Source organism: Thamnophis elegans, chromosome 15 (genome assembly GCF_009769535.1).
Source record: "Thamnophis elegans isolate rThaEle1 chromosome 15, rThaEle1.pri, whole genome shotgun sequence".
Classification (NCBI taxonomy): Eukaryota; Metazoa; Chordata; class Lepidosauria; order Squamata; family Colubridae; genus Thamnophis; species Thamnophis elegans.
Window position 1 is genome coordinate 11,418,157 of NC_045555.1, and position 17,248 is coordinate 11,435,404.

General features: G+C 39.7%; 1 protein-coding gene across 1 annotated transcript in view; it reads left to right on the forward strand.

The window, feature by feature from the left end:
- The window catches only part of SGPL1 (sphingosine-1-phosphate lyase 1), a 64,652-nt gene that overhangs the window by 35,138 nt on the left and 12,266 nt on the right, over window positions 1–17,248 (forward strand). Inside the window, exons 7-9 of the mRNA XM_032232095.1 lie at window positions 8,345–8,433; window positions 12,520–12,625; window positions 12,820–12,918. Coding sequence (XP_032087986.1) covers window positions 8,345–8,433; window positions 12,520–12,625; window positions 12,820–12,918 — 294 coding nt within the window. The remainder of the gene's footprint in view (window positions 1–8,344; window positions 8,434–12,519; window positions 12,626–12,819; window positions 12,919–17,248) is intronic.

Below are 17,248 nucleotides of genomic sequence, written 5' to 3' on the forward strand. Positions count from 1 at the left end.
TCGGCTTTGAAATGGAGATGTGCACTGCCCCCTAGAGTCAGGAACAACTAGCACATATGTGTATGGGAAACCTTTAGAATTCACAGTTGCCTGGTTTTTAGACAGTTTCCTGGTCTTTGCCTTAACCACGATAACAAATAATATAATTTAAAATGTAATGCTCAAAATGAGTATGATATTCTTTCATTGAAATTCCCATTGATGCATTGATTCTGCATCTATTTAATCATGCACTCATTGACTTGTTCGGATTCTTCATTTGAAGTTTATAAATCTTACCTAACAAATGATCTTTATTGCATGTTAAAGGGTTTTCAAATTTGGTCAAATGTCTCAGTACAGTATTTCTTTATGTTTTGTAATCTTTTATTGCTGCATTGGTTATCTCAAGATTCTGAAACCAATTAAATCTAAAAGAGAACTATGTAGTAAGGGACCCAAGAGATGTTATCTTTGTCCTGTTATTAATAACATCTTGCAATCAAATAACATTATCTTTCACTGATCAAATTTCCTTGTTCTTTCATGTTCATAAATGAGCTCAGATTGAGCAGGCAAAGATTAAGAACATTCATTCCCAGCAGAACTCTCATTCAAATTCTCATCCCACAGATATATAGTTTCAATGTAAAATATCTTGGAGTAAGCAAAATAGTGAGTTAAAAAATAAAAGCTTACCGGTGCCAAAAGGCACACCTTTCCCCTCCAAAAGAGGGTGAAAATTTGAGTGCATCTTATACATCGAATGTCGCCCCACCCACTCCCACCAGAGCCCAAAACGGCGAGGCATGGAGGCAGCGATGGGCTGTGGCAATCCCTGCAGCCTGGAATAACTGATTGGGGGTATTCCGCTCATCCACCCGCCAATCAGCTGTGCTCAATCAGGCTGCAATAAGTGCTGAAGCTGACCTGGCAGCAATCAGATTCAGAAAGCACACACAAGTAAGCAGGACTCGAAATAATAATAATATCCAATGCAATACCAAAAGCAGGTTTTCCAAGGTAGCAGTAAATACAAGCAAAACACAAGCAGTTTCACTTTCAGTTCTCAGCTAAGGCAGGCTCCTTCCTGTCTCCTTGTTGCTCACATAGCAAATACTGTTTCAGAGTTCAAATAGCCCTCATTGGCTGACTTAGTTTCTATGCCTATTCATTGGCTAACCTTGTTACCACATGTCAGCTGAATACCATGGATACTGCTAGTCAGAAGCAGAATTTTTCTTCTTATTTTCCTCTGAAAAAACTAAGGTGCGTCTTATACTCCGCAACGTCTTATACACCGAAAAATATGGTATATGCTATTGAACTTGCCTGTCTCAATAACTGGACAGCTCACAACTATTAAACAAAGCAATTGCAATAAAATCAATAGATCATAGAGATAAACACGTAAGGCTTCAGGAGACTTATTTGCTTATGCTGCAGTTATCTGATTTCAAACAATATTAGCTTTCATAAGTGCAAGAACAGCTGCTTACAATTTTTTACTTATAGAAGAGAAGAAGCCATTCTGTGTATCTGAGAGCAGATCTAACTCATGGCAGAGGGGAAAGGGTAGGACATGTTTCTCCACTCTAGACACATCTGCTTTCTAGTTTATCATTTCTTCCTGTTCTCAGGAAGTATACATGTTCTTGATTTCCAAAAGATGTTAATTTTTTACAGTGGTAAATAACATCGTGGTTCCTTATAGCCCAAATCTTGTTGCCCAAACTTTTGTTGGTCAAGATCAACACCATTTGCCTTGCTCCTTGTAGATCTTCCCATATGAACACTCATCTTTTGCTTTTCACTGTCTCCCCTTGCCCTATAGTTGCAGTTTGAACATTCTATTTTTCTGTACTTGCTTCTTCCCAAATTGTTTTCCAGAGGAATTTTGCAGGATTAGCCAGGATTGGGTATTATTATGTCCCAATCCTGGCTAATCCTGCAAAACCTTCTAAAACAACAGTTCAGATAAGACCGTCATTTTCCACCAAAGTGAGTTAAAAAGCTGGTCCATCAACTTCTGTTCTTTTCATTGTCTTTTCCTCTCATTGCTCAATTTTCCATTAACTTATCTTCCTAGCTGGGTTGGAGTGGAGAGGAGAGGAGAGGAAAGGAGAAGATAATTCTTTATTGGACACAATAAATTAAATGTGATTGGACACACAAGGAATTTGTCTTTGGTGCATATGCTCGGTATACATAAGGAGAATAAATATATTCATCAAGAAGAAAAAGATACAACGCTTAGTGATAGTGATAGGTTACTAATAAGTTATTAAATCATGCTAGGAAACAAAAACAATATAAATTTTAAAGATACAAGCAACATGGCTATAGTCATAAGTGGGAAGAGAAAGATACTAGGAAGAAAGAGAAAAATAGTAATACAGTCTTAGTAGGTAATATGACAGTGTTGTGGGAAATAGTTGTTAAGCAGAGTGAATGGCATTCAGGAAAAAACTGTCCTTGTGTCTAGTTGTTCTGGTGTGCAGTGCCCTGTAGTGTTGTTTTGAGGGCAGAAGTTGAAACAATTTATATCCAGAATGTGAGGAGTCTGTAGATATTTTCACAGCCCTCTTTTTGACTCGTGCATTGTACAGGTCCTCAATGGAAGGCAGATTGGTAGCAACTATTTTTTTCTGCAATTCTGATTATCTTCTGAAGTCTGTGTCTGTCTTGTTGGGTTGCAGAGCCAAATCAGACAGTTATGGAGGTACAGATGATGGACTCAATAATTCCTCTGTAGAACTGAATCAGCAGCTCTTTGGGCAGTTTGAGTTTTCTGAGTTAGCGCAGAAAGAACATTCTTTGTTGTGCTTTTTTGATGACGTTTTTGATGTTAGGTGTCTATTTTCAGTCTTGAGATATGATAGAACCTAGAAGGTCTTCACTGTTGATACTGCTGATACTTTAAAAAAGATGCTAAAAAGGAAGAGTTCAAAATAATCTGACCAAGAATAATGCCGAGGAACGAAATGAAAAAGATGCAGTATTTTTCCTCCTGCCAGTGGTTCTTGGACTTACCTTTTCCCTATGTTCAATTCTATCTTTATACAAGAACTTGTCTTGGGTAATGGCTCAAGATAACTGGAGCTGTGGTCTAAAACCACAGCTTACTCTTTTGTGACAAATTTCCTCTAACAAGAGTTCTGCTCCAACAAAAGTTAAGTTCTGTCATCTTCAGTCATCAGTTATGTCCAGCGGGAACGATGGGAACGATAGTACCAATCATCTGAGGCTGGTATAGAGATTACAGATCAAGTTGTTTTCTTAAACCCAACAAAGCAACAAAACAGAATTCCATTGTACATAAAATGATAACTACGCTGTAGGAGGGAAATGCCTTGCATTTTTTTTCTCCTTTCAAAGAAAGACTGCCTTTATCTTTTAACAAGCACGCAATACTGTAATGATCCAACATTTTACTCCATTGTTAGGAGAAGAATGTGAGCATTGGGTTGATGAGATGCTGACTTTAGCAACATATTGTTTTCTGTCAGTATTTTCACAATGGTTGGAATTCTTCTGCTAACAGTGAGTTAGGTAACATCAAAACATAGTTGTGTAAGATGATAACTTCTTAAGACTGGGAATGACATGTTATTGTCTTATTTCAACCACGCCAAAAAAGAAAAGAAAGAGAGTCAGAAAAGAAGGGGAACAAAATAGTGTGATTTTCATCTGAGTTTCATGGGAAATAAAGCTTCCTAAAATTATTTATATATGGAAATGGATCAATATAATTTTATTCTTTTGTGCTTACTGAATAATATTTGCAGAACTTAACTCATAACGCCTGAAATCCAAAATTCATAAGAATTTTGTAATATAAGTGACCATTCTTGGTTATGTTTTGCTTATATACTGTATACAGCTGTGATGGCAAATCTATGACGCGCAGAGCCATTTCTCTGGGCACGCGAACTGTCGCCCATTGCTCTGATGCACCAACTAGCTGGTCTTCACGTGCGTGGGAGTGCCGGAAACCAGAAGAGCAGCAGCCCAGTGCACATGCGCACACCGGGAAGATGATCTTCTGATTTCCGGCATGCACATGCACGCCGGCCAGCTGGTCTTCTGGTTTCTGACATGTATGTGCACCGGCCAGCTGATCTTCGTTCACGCATGTATGTCGGAAACCAGAAGATCGTCTTCCTGGCGCGCGCATGCACACCGGGCAGCTGCTCTTCTGGTTTCCAGCAGGTGCCCGAAAAGGTTCACCAACACTGGTATATAGTATAATTATGTAGCTGCTCCCCATAAAAGTTAGGTGAGTTTTTGGTTTATATATATATAATATATTCAATTTAAATCTTTATATCAATAAGTAACTAGCATAAAATACAAGCAAGAAAAATAACACCCTTTTCAATAACACCACTGAAACTTACCAGAGGTAAATGATAACTAAAAGCTAGGGTTACTGACACAATATTATAAAATGTTTAAATTTTAAAATATATCTGTTTTAGATATACTGTAAATCTAAAGGTCCTTCTCAGAGCCAAGCATAATGTTCTGACATTTTTAATGGCAGATTTACCAAAGTTCTCAAGTATACTGTGTGAGAGCTTTTAGATTAAAATATATATATTTTTTAATATTTATACTAAGAATACTAAGAAACTGAAGCCACAAAGAAGGATGTAAAAATGGGAGATGCTTGTCCATAGTCCCAAAGAGCTGCCACCTGAAGCTACATATGGAGCAAAACCTCTTCTTGTAGGCAAACTTTTCAATAAGGTATCTTAGGACCAAAACATAGTCCTAGCGATGGGGACAAAAACTGTCCTGATCATTGTAGTTACCAAGATTTCCCCTATTGTTTTTTTTTTAATATGGGCATTATAAAAGTAAACAACAACATGCAACTTGGGGCTCCCTTTATGTTTTTGTCTGGAAGCTGCAAGGAAGTGGCCAAGTTGCAGAGTATGGTGTATGTAGCCATGATTGTGTCGCATTTTGTTGGAATAGCTGCCACTTGAAACTCACAAGTGAGTTTCAAGCTTCTAGTTTTGTTCATACAGTGGAACCTTGGGTCACAAATGTTTCTGACCACAACCAAATCAGGTGCCAACCAAAAAATCCGCTAAATGTTTCACTCTGTTCACGGACACATCCTCGGATGACGATCACAGCTGCAACGGTTTTCCCTGCCGCAGCAATTTCCCCTTCTGCGTCTTTTATTTTTGTGCTTGCCTGCGCAGTCAGTGTTACTTTCGGTCACGACCAAATTGGGTGCCGACCGAAGTCCTGGAATGAATTACGGTTGTGACCAGAGATTCCACTGTATCAGGGATTCAAATTTGATTTCTCCCAGGTGTCTCCTTCCCTCCAGCACTCCTGTCCAATTGCAGGCCTACTGCTGGCCTCAGGATTTTTCCTCTCCGAGGACCAAAAGTCAGCCCTTCCCCAAAAGAGAATCCAGAATTGTTTCAAAACACAATGCTTCACCTTGAAGTTCCTCATGATTTCCAATTGAGCATTCAGACTGAACTTCTCCTGATCTCCAAGCCATGTGTCTGCCACCAGCATCAACAACAATTGGTCCTTTCCCAAAAGAGAATCAGGAACCATTTCTGAACATAAAATTCCACCCTGAACATCCTGCCTTCCCCTTTTTTTTTTGCAGGCAGAAGGAGCTCTCACTTTCCCCTCATGTTCCAAATATATAAATAAGTGCTGAATAATGTTTAGAATCAAGTGGTTTGACAGCCAAGAGAGTTACAAAACTCTGAGAAAGTTTCATGATTTCTTCCGGATAGATAGTAGTTGTATTGTTGCTGTTAGGTCCGAAGTCGTGTCCAACCCATCGCGACCCCATGGACAACGTTCCTCCAGGCCTTCCTGTCCTCTATCATCCCCCGGAGTCCATTTAAGCTCACACCTACTGCTTTGGTGACTCCATCCAGCCACCTCATTTTCTGTCGCCCCCTTCGTCTTTTGCCCTCAGTCTTTCCCAGCATTAGGCTCTTCTCCAGTGAGTCCTTCCTTCTCATCATCTCATGGTGGCCAAAGTATTTGAGTTTCATCTTCAGGATCTGTCCTTCTAAAAGTCAGGGTTGATCTCTAGGACTGACCGGTTTGATCGCCTTGCATTTCAAGGGACGTGCATGAGCCTTTTCCAGCACCATAATTCAAAGGCCTCAATTCTTTGGCGCTCAGCCTTTCTTAGGATCCAACTTTCACAGCCATACATTGCAACTGGGAAAACCATAGCAATAGCAATAGCAATAGTTAGGCTTATATACCGCTTCATAGGGCTTTCAGCCCTCTCTAAGCGGTTTACAGAGTCAGCATATTGCCCCCAACAACAATCTGGGTCCTCATTTTACCCACCTCGGAAGGATGGAAGGCTGAGTCAACCTTGAGCCTGGTGGGATTTGAACAGCCAAACTGCTGAACTGCAATGCTGCATTTAACCACTGCGCCACCTCGGCTCATAGCCTTGACTATATGCACTTTTGTTGGCAGGGTGTAGTTGTATTAGTAGCAGAATAATTAATATGATGTCGCAGTGCCTCAAGAATTGGAAATTTGTACCACCAGTGGGAAAAAGAAAAAAGTAAGGTTCATGGATTTTGTGTATGATGTCGAATGTAACTCAACCAGAGAAAGAGAGAGAAAAGAGACAAAAGGGAGTTTTGTTCTCTATGCCTGTTTATTCCTCTTTTTAAGGATATATGGTACCATTTCCTTTATTCAGTTTTAAGACAGACCTACTACGTATCACTTCTCTCTTTAGGTTTCTCACTGGTTTTTGATGTGCTGTGTTAAAACAACTTCCCTTGTCTGTCTTTTTCGCTTATACGATGGATTTTCCTTTTAATCTGGGTATTAGTTGAAAGAATCAGACATCTGCTTTTGAAAAAAAAAAAACCTGTAAGCTACTCATGAGTCAACCGGCGTTGGCTGGATGCCCGTGTCCTGCAATAATCAGCAAAAAAAAAGTCTTGTGAGAATGATTTATGTGCTTCCAAGTAGGTGACAAGTCATTTGGAAAACAAAAGGCTTTTAGCAGGCGTTAGAAAGAGTCTTAACTCTTGTTTTATATGGAGCCTTAATTTCCTTGGCGTAATAATGTGCCTATCTTGATGCCCAGCAAAGGAGGTGGTTTAAGAAAAAAAAATCAGATGCTTTAATAAAGTAACTAATGGACTTTTCTTTCCTGCTTCAGTAATGACTCAAGATGAATATTCTGAGCTTTAAAATACTAAAACTTGCCCTTTGCCCATTTATAGGATTTATGCCTAAACCAGATAGCTGCAATATTGTCTTGATTATGATACATACCCATCCATCCATTTCTTCAGGAATTCAGGGAAAAATAAGAACGCTTTCTGTTCTTGTTTTTCCTCCAAATCAACAGCCGTGTGAGGCAGAATGGCCGAGGGTCTTGTTAAAACGGAGCCTCTTGAATGCTAGCCCAATTCCTTTATTATTATAATTCACTGGCTGTCAGTATTTGTCTATTGTATCAATCCAGCAACAAGAACAAAACATTGCTTAAAATGTTTGCTATTCAGTATTTATATGCATTTAAATGTAGAGGTGGCTCAGTGGCTAAGATGCTGAGCTTGTCGATCAGAAAGGTCAGCAGTTCAGCGGTTCGAATCCCTAGTGCCGCGTAACAGAGGGAGCTCTGTTACTTGTCCCAGCTTCGGCCATGTAAAAATGCAAGTAGAAAAATAGGAACCACGTTTGGTGGGAAGGTAACAATGTTCTCTGTGCCTTCGGCGTTTAGTCATGCTGGCCACATGACCACAGAGACGTCTTCAGACAGTGCTGGCTCTTCAGGTTTGAAATGGAGATGAGCACCGCCCCCTAGAGTTGGAAATGACTAGCGCATATGTGTGAGGGGTACCTTTACCTATCTAAATGCATCTTCAGTTTGAATTAGAAGAGATCTTAGACACAAAGTGGTCATTTGTTGAGATTTATTAAGATTGCTAATGTAAAGATCCAAGATTTCCATAGATATACTCTACAATGGTGCTAACTACTTAGTTAGAAGTGTTTGACAACTTTAAGGGGTGTGGACTTCCAGTTCTCAGAATTCCCTAGCCAACATGCTGGGAGTTGAAGTCCATACCTTTTAAAGTTGCCAAGTGTGAAAAGCACTGGTGAGAAGGTTTTATGAATGAAAGGAAGTATATGCATCCCAGGGTAATATTGCTGGATTCAATCTGTGTCAGTCAGTTTGATTTTTTTAAGTTTAAAAAATGTTTTTTTTATTTTTCAACAATTTTAAATTTTAAAAGTTTTTTTAAAATAGAGACTAGCTAAGTGTACATTCTATTAGGGCTTTCCCATGATCATTTGGTTATCTGATGTGTTTTTATTTCTTTTGTGATAGATGACATCTGGAGGAACAGAGAGCATCCTGATGGCCTGTAAAGCCTACAGAGATTTGGCTTATGAAAAAGGAATAAAACATCCAGAAATGTATGTACCTCTTGTCTCTCTGGCTGTCACAGTGGGTTTATTATTATGGGAACCAGGGGTGTTATTCACTTACCTTCCCTACCTGTTTGGAAATGTGAGCGAGCATGCGTGCATGTGCTCTTCACTCGCACACATCACATCCGCACATGCACTCCGCCTTTCGTGCATGCACTTTGCCTTAAAAAAGGGCCTAAATGAGATGCCATAGAACGGGGCAAGTGGGTGGGGCCACCTGCGATTTCCGCTACTGGTCCAGGCAAACCGATCAGAACAAGCAAAATACCACCTCCAATGGGAACTAGTTTTGGTTTTTTTTAATTGAAAATTTTGAAAAAAAAAACCTTTTACAAATATTTACCTCCCTCCCCCTACTCTCCCCCCTCAACCTCCTCCCCCCAGCTTCCCAGAACCCATACAGGGTATAAATCTTTAACAAAGATATTCTAAGATAAACTTAAAAAAAAGTTAGTATCATCTTTCATTTGAGCTTTAACTCCTCTTTGCTAGGCTAGCTCTAAACAGATTATATCATTCCTTGTTTCTTCAGTCATAAACTATCTGGAATTTCTTAGTCCCATATTTATTTTGAGTATAGTCAATCCATCTTCTCCACTCCAGTTTATATCTCTCATTTGAATGGTCCTTGAGATATGCTGATATTTTAGCCATCTCTGCTAGGTTTGTTACTTTTAATGTCCATTCTTGAATAGTAGGCAAATCTTCCTTCTGCCAGTATTGCGCCACCAACAGTCTTGCTGCGGTTATTAAATGCAAAATTAGGTTAGTCTCTATAACTGTACAATCAGTAATTATACCTAACAAAAATAACGGAGGGGTAAACTTTATCCTTTTTTAAAGAACATTTTGCATAATCCACCATATTTTTATTCAAAATGCTTTAACCTTTTTACAAGTCCACCATATATGATAGTATGTAGCATCAGTGCAATCACATCTCCAGCATTTAGGTTATAAATTCGGATACATAGAGGCCAGTTTTTTAGGATCTAAATGCCATCTATAAAACATCTTATAAAAGTTTTCTCTCAAATTTTGGGCTTGTGTAAATTTTACATTTCTTACCCAAATCTTTTCCCATGTATCCAATATTATTGGTTCTTCAAAATTTTGTGCCTACTTTATCATACAGTCTTTAACTAATTCTGTTTTCGAATCTCTATATCTATATAGTCTCTCTATATGCATTGGACTTTGATCCCTAATTTGTTTTAGTAAATTATCCTCGTTTTGCGTAAAACCGATTTTTTGATCTTTTTTCCATCTGGCCTGTAACTGCCCATACTGAAACCATGTTTGAATTGCCTTTTCCTCTTTTAATACATTCAAGGGTTTTAATTGTAATACACCTCTTTCTAAGGTGAGAAGCTGTCTGTATGTAATTACATCCTGTTTTTGTACTATATTTATGTTTTCTATTGCGTGTCTAGGAATTGCCCACATGGGTATCTTATATAGTTTGTATTGATATTTTTTCCAGACCCGCAGTAGAGCATTCCTTAAAATACATTAACATTCTTATATACCTTTTTGTCATATAGCAGGTAAGCATGCCAGCCATATACCAAATCATGCCCTTCGATATTAAGTATTCTGTCATCTGTTAAATTAATCCAGTCACTGATTACCGATAAAACTATTGCTTCATAATATAGTTTTAAATTTGGTAATTTCAAACCGCCTAGAACTAGTTTTGTTTTTAAGTAACACATTCCCTTGCTCTTTTTTCTGGCTTGACCTCAAAAAGACAGAAACAAGAACAAATTATTATAACCAAGAGTTTAAAAGAAGCCAATTAGTAGAAGGCATAGATTATGAGGCTGATTCGCCTGAAACTATCATTACAGCAATTTAAGGTTGGAAAGTACCCTGAGCTATAGAGAAGTGAAAGCAATCCTGTCTTCTTGCAGTAATGCCATGCAAGAAGAGGGAAGTGAGCAGTTCACAAACCTTAAGCAGATACTAAATCTTTTTCCATTTTTTTTCCATCACCGTGAATCTGGCTCTTAAAATTGCATTAGTTTAAAAGTAATTTCAGATGGGCAAAGTCTCTTTGAGGCAGTTACTATAAATCTATAAAGAACTGCCCTGTGTGCCTTTGAATAGGAGATCATTTTGCTATAAAGTATTGCGGGCTGCTTTGGAAACATTTTTGATTTTCAAAGTTGGTTTCTAATTCTCTGAAGACTATTCTCTTGAGAATCTCAATGCAGTGAACTACCGTGTTTCCTCGAAAATAAGACCGGGTCTTATATTATTTTTTGCTCCAAAAGATGCATTAGAGCTTATTTTCTGGTTAGGTCTTATTTTGGGAGAAATATGGTACTAATTGCGTCCATCTGGCTGATGATCTTAGGGTAAAGGTAAGGTTCCCATAGCACATATGTACTAGTCATACCCCACTCTAGGGGGTTAGCCAAAGAGTCAGCACTGTCCAAAGACTTCTCCTTGGTCATATGGCTGGCATGACTAAATGTCGAAGGTGCACGGAATGCTGTTAACGCTGATGATCTTAACTGGGGCTTATTTGGGGGGTAGGGCTTATATTACGAGCATCCTAAAATCATGCTAGGGTTTATTTTCCGATTGGGTCTTATTTTCAGGAAAACAGAGCAGTTATGAAGTTCTTTGGATCCAATGTCTTTTCTGGGAAAAATAAAAAATAAAATGAAGAATAGCAAAAAAAAAACCAAAACAAAAACAGTAAGAAAAAGAAAATGACCTCGCCCTTCACTATAACAATTTAAACAATTTTAGAAACTGATTGCCTTCTCTTAAATAATCTCCCCCCCCCTCCATATCTCATCTGTCAAGGATCCAAATAATACATCCCCTTCAATGAGAACTCAGAGGCAGCCATATTCCCCAAAGAACATTTTTTGGGGACATATCAAATTGGCACAGACTTGGTGGAAAACTGGCTCTAGGTTACCACCAGTTTTACACTCAATTAAAAGTAAAACTTTGTCTCCCCCCCTCCCCCCCCCCCGGCTCCAATCGCATAGTCCTATCTGCATGTAGTCAGGTTTCTCAGTGACCTCAGTCTCCACCTTTCAAACACCTGCCTGAACGTCCTTGATTCCCACTGGAAAGAACTTTATTTGGGCTATAACACCCCAGCTATCTCTACACCCCCCTCCCTGGCCCCTTAGCTCCAGGCTGTGTCAGCCCTGAAGCAATGGGAAGAGAAATCTCCTTAGAGAAAAGCTACCAAAAGAAAATAGTCAGAGTTAGGCCAGCTTCGGGGTTGACACCATCTCTTATTTATAAACAAAGTCTTAATATGCTGGTTTCTCTTCAGATCGTATAATAAAACAAAGTCTTAAGGCCTCATTGTTTCAATCCTGATCAGCAAAAGTCCATTAAGGGTTACCTCGATCAAATAAACCAGCTTTATATTCCTTGCTTTTACTTTTAACAATCTTGATCTGATTTCAAATTTCTCTAGCATATTGTGGCTAGTAGCTAGTTCTCAACCTCTTGTCAGTTTCAATTTACATTCTAGAAGGAAGATCATTTGTGGAATGCACTTATTTTTTTGTTATTTTATATTTTATATGATTTACTGACACAGGATAATTTCTTTTTATGCCAAAATGGAAAAGCAATGTCATGAAAATACAATAATATTTCTGGCCACACCATCTGCTACCTATCTTAAGATTTACAAGCTACTGTATCTACAATTTTTGGTCCTCAACACATGTCTCAAAGTGAGGCCAACTGTTTGAGTGGTTCTGTTTGTTTTTATTCCTGTCCCTGTTTTTCAATTTGCTACAACAATAATAATCATTATAGGTGGGCAAATATTACAAGCCACAGTCCGAAGCTTTCTCTGGATTCACCCAAACATTTTAGCTTTGTCCAGGAGTTCTGTTTGTTATCTCACTTTGGTGTCTTCCTTAACGTTGGTAAACCTAATAAACGTAGTTTACAATTAGCAAACTCTTGGAGATTCCCTACCAGTCTTATTTTTGTCCAGAAAAGAAAGGAAAGAAGTTTTGGTCTGGCATGCTGCCATTTTTCCCTCTGAAGTGTATTATTTTTGATGTTGGTTTTGTCGTTTAGGTTGGTGCCAATAAGTGCCCATGCAGCATTTGACAAGGCTGCCCATTATTTCAGGATTAAGATTGTGCGTATTCCATTGACAGAACTGATGCAGGTGGATGTGAAGGTAATATCCCACTGGCATTTCCAGATGTTTCCAATACATTTTCAGTTGAATGGAGTGATGGAACCTTTGAGAGAGGCGGGTGGATGGAAGGAAGGAAATTAATACAAGGAGTTCTTCAGAAGATTCACTTTTAATCCCTTGATTTGTACACGGGGTTTTATGGATTCCTAATGACTTTCTCCTAATTTTTTTAGGCAATGAAAAAAGCCATTACCAAGAATACAGCCATGTTGGTCTGTTCAAGCCCACAATTTCCTCATGGAAGTATTGACCCCATTGAGGAAGTAGCGAAGGTAATATTTTTGCATTGATAACAAAGATACTGCAGTTCCGACCACAGTTGAGCCCAAAAGTTCCGTCGCTAAGCACAACAGTTGTCAAGTGAGTATTACAACCTTTTCTTTTGCCACAATTGTTCAGTAAATCACTACAATTGTTATGTGAATCACGCAGCTGTTAACCGAATCTGGCTTCTCCCATTGACTTTGTTTGTCAGAAACCAGCTTGGAAGGTAATAAGTGGTAATGACATGATCCCAGGACAATAGCAATAGCACTTAGGCTTATATACCGCTTCACAGTACTTTGCAGCCCCCTCTAAGCGGTTTAGAGAGTCAGCATATTGCCCCCAACAGTCTGGGCCCTCATTTCACTCACCTCGGAAGGATGGAAGGCAAGTAAACCTTGAGCCTGGTGAAGCTCGAACTCCTTTCTGTGGATGGAATTATCCTGCAATACTGCATTCTAACAACTGGAAAGAAAGGAAGGAAGAGCACTAGCAATAGCACTTAGACTTATATACCGCTTCACAATGCTTTACAGCCCTCTAAGCGGTTTACAGAGTCTGCAGACATAAACCTTGTCTGTCTCTTTCTCTAAAAGCCTTATCAGCATCGCTAAGATACCAGGAACCCGTTTATCAGGTGATCTCAGTAAAAGGGCAGTGGCTGGAGGTTTATTGTGCTGCTGAATGTAGCATCCATTAACTACGATGAAAGTGAGGTTTTAAGAAAAACATGCAAGGAATTCTTTGGGGAAACTCCCAGAATATTTTCTAGTACACCATAGAACAGATCAATAAAAGATTCCATAGAGGCCTTCTTCAAGAATTATGAATTTTAGCTTCTTCACTAGAATTATGCATGTGCACTAGCCTAAATCAAGCAGTCTGCATATGTTCCAAATGCTTACAGCAATAGCACTTAAGACTTATTTTTCAGAGTATAAGACACACTTCCCCCCCCCCCAAAGAGGGTGAAAAATTGGGTGTGTCTTATACACCGAATGTAGCCCTGCCCACCCACTGGCCCCCACCCTTTGGCCTCTGCCTCCCAGCAATTTGCCTACTTACAGTGAACAGCCTGTTTCAGTATCACTTTCAGCACAGCCTGATTAGCACAAGCAGCTGATTGTCGGTTCCTCCTGACCATCAGCTGTTTCAGGCTGCAGGGATTACCATTGCCTACTGCTGCCTCGGCGTGCCCCATTTTGGCCTCCACATCCCATTTTTGGCTTCTGTGTGCCCCGTTTTCGGCCTCCGCATACCCCATTTTCTGCCCATTCCGATCCTCACTGGAAAAAGGGGCGTGTGGAGGCTGAAAACGGCATGTGGAAGCCAAAAATGGGGCGCTCAGAGGCGGCAATAGTCTATGGCAATCCCTGCAGCCTGAAAGCTGATGAGCAGAAGGCCCGACAATCAGCTGCTTGTGCTAATCAGGCTGTGCTGAAACTAAAACGGGATGTTTGCTGCAAGGAGGCAAATTGCTGGGAGGCAGAAGCAGATTTTTTTTCTTGTCCCCCCCTCCCCCCCAGCTAGGTGAGTTTTATACTTTGGAGCATCGTATACTCCAAAAAACTACGGTACATACTGCTTCACAGTGTCTAAGCGGTTTACAAAGTCAGCCTATTGCCCCAAATAATCTTGGTCCTCATTTTACCGACCTTGGAAGGATGGAATGCTGAGTTAACCTTGAGTCTGGTGAGATTTGAAATGCCAAGTTTCAGGCAGCCGGCAATCAATAGAAGTAGCCTGTAGTACTGCATTCTAACCACTGCACCACTGCAGCTCACATGCAGCTGTCATAAATACCTGCCAGTTGCCAAAGGCCCAAATTTTGATCATGTAACCATAGGCATGCTGCAACAGTCTCAACTCTGAAAACTGGTCATAACTCATTTTTTCCAGTGCCATTGTAAATTCAGACGGTCACTAAACAAGCGGCTGAGAGTCAAGAACTGCCTGTAGGTATTTGAACTGCTTGCTGGGTACTCGGGCATCACTGTTTCGTGGCTTTTGTGCCCAGCCATGTTAATTGTGCTGTGACTTGGGGTTTTACTGTGGAAAGAGGGGGACATAACTAAGGCAGAATATCAGCAAATAGCCCGAGCCTGTAAAGATGAAGTAAGGAAAGCTAAGGCTCACAATGAAGAACAATTGGTCCATTGCTGGCAGGAAGACAGTGGCAGGAAGGTGACAAGCAACAGGGAGAAAGCAGAACTATTTAACTCATTTTTTGCATCTGTCTTTACACAAAGGGATAAAATAGTCCAACCTATCAAAAACAGCACCACAAAAATCAGATTAGGAACACAAATTGAAATAGGGAAGAAAACGGTAAGTGAGCACCTGTCTACCCTAGACGAGTTCAAATCACCCGGACCGGACGGATTACACCCCACGGTTCTGAAGGATCTGGCAGACGAGATCTCAGAACCACTGAACTATATCTTTCAGAGATCCTGGAGCACTGGGGAACTGCCAGAGGACTGGAAAAGAGCTGAAAGAGCTACTCTTCAACATCTTCATCAATGATTTGGATGAGGGAATAAATGTGGAACTCATCAAATTTGCAGATGACACCAAGCTGGCAGGAATAGCCAACACTCCAGAAGACAGGCTTAAGATACAGAAGGATCTTGACAAACTTGAACACTGGACACTATCTAACAAAATGAAATTCAGTGGTGAAAAGAGTAAGGTTCTACATTTAGGCAAGAAAAACAAAATGCACAGGTACAGTATAGGTGGTACCTTGCTCAACAGTAGTAACTGTGAAAGGGATCTTGGAGTCCTAGTGGACAACCATTTAAATATGAGCCAGCACTGTGCAGCAGCTGCCAACAGAGGGATAGAATCAAGATCACGCGAAGTGTTAATACCACTTTATAATGCCTTGGTAAGGCCACACTTGGAATACTGCATTCAGTTTTGGTCGCCACGATGTAGAAAAGATGTGGAGACTCTAGAAAGAGTGCAGAGAAGAGCAACAAAGATGGTTAGGGGACTGGAGACTAAAACATATGAAGAACGGTTGCAAGAACTGGGTATGTCTAGTTTGATGAAAAGAAGGCCAAGGGAAGACATGATAGCAGTGTTCCAATATCTCAGGGGTTGCCACAAAGAAGAGGGAGTCAAGCTATTCTCCAAAGCACCTGAGGGTAAAACAAGAAGCAATGGGTGGAAACTAATCAAGGAGAGAAGCAACTTAGAACTGAGGAGAAATTTCCTGACAGTTAGAACAATTAATCAGTAGAACAGAAGTTGCCTCCAGAGGTTGTGAATGCCCCAACACTGGAAGTCTTTAAGAAGATGTTGGATAGCCATTTGTCTGAAATGGTATAGAGTTTCCTGTCTAGGCAGGGGGTTGGACTAGAAGATCTCTAAGGTCCCTTCTAACTCTGCTATTGTATTGTATTTCCAAAAATGTCCCCCAGCAATAGGGCAGCAATCTAAATCACTGAATGGATACTTGTCTGTGCTGACTTGAAGAGATAAAGTATCAATTCTGGTTGTCTTTGCATCACTATAATTGTATATGAGAAAGCATACTTCTAAAAAGAAGATTTGGATGTACACGTTTGTGTGTCAAATGCCTTTTTCCCCCCTTATTTGTCATTTGGATTTATGATGTGTTAATGAAAGAGACTCCATCAATTATTTGAGCTTGGATTCCAGACATATCCAGGAATTGGGAATCAGACTGAACTTTTGAAGAAAGATCATAACTTTGTGATAACTACGTCCCATGTACACAATTCCAGTTGAAAGTTTTGCTAGTTCAGGACAGGTTTTTCGAAAGATCCATGGTAGCTACTGCCAAGGGTCTAGATCAGCTTCACACTGAATCCTGTATTCCATATATTTGATATGGTTAAGTAGCTAATCAACACAGTTCTAGTATAATATATTTCATATGGTGGATGTTGAGTTGAAGTAGCAATAATCAAAATTTTGCCTCCGAAAATAATAAAAATTAGGTATGAGAAAAGTGGTTTTTTTCTTCTTTTCCCCAAATTTAAAATAATGGTCTGTTAATGCTGATCTGCTGGTAAATGACTTTCTTCAATGAAAGAATATTTCACTTTGGTAATTACCAGCAGGAAGAGCTATTCGCCATGGCCAAAAGTTCCAGCCATGATAATTCAAAATTTAAAGTGAAGCATTGAACAGTTTTTCTAGAGAATACCCAAATTTTCCTAATTACAGGTAATCGTTTGACTTAAGGATTCACTTAGTGACCATTCGACTGAACAAAATGACCTGTGGCCGTTTTTCACACTTACGAATGTCACAGCATCCTCTTGGTCATGTGATCAAAATTTCTGAATTTGGCAACTGGCATGT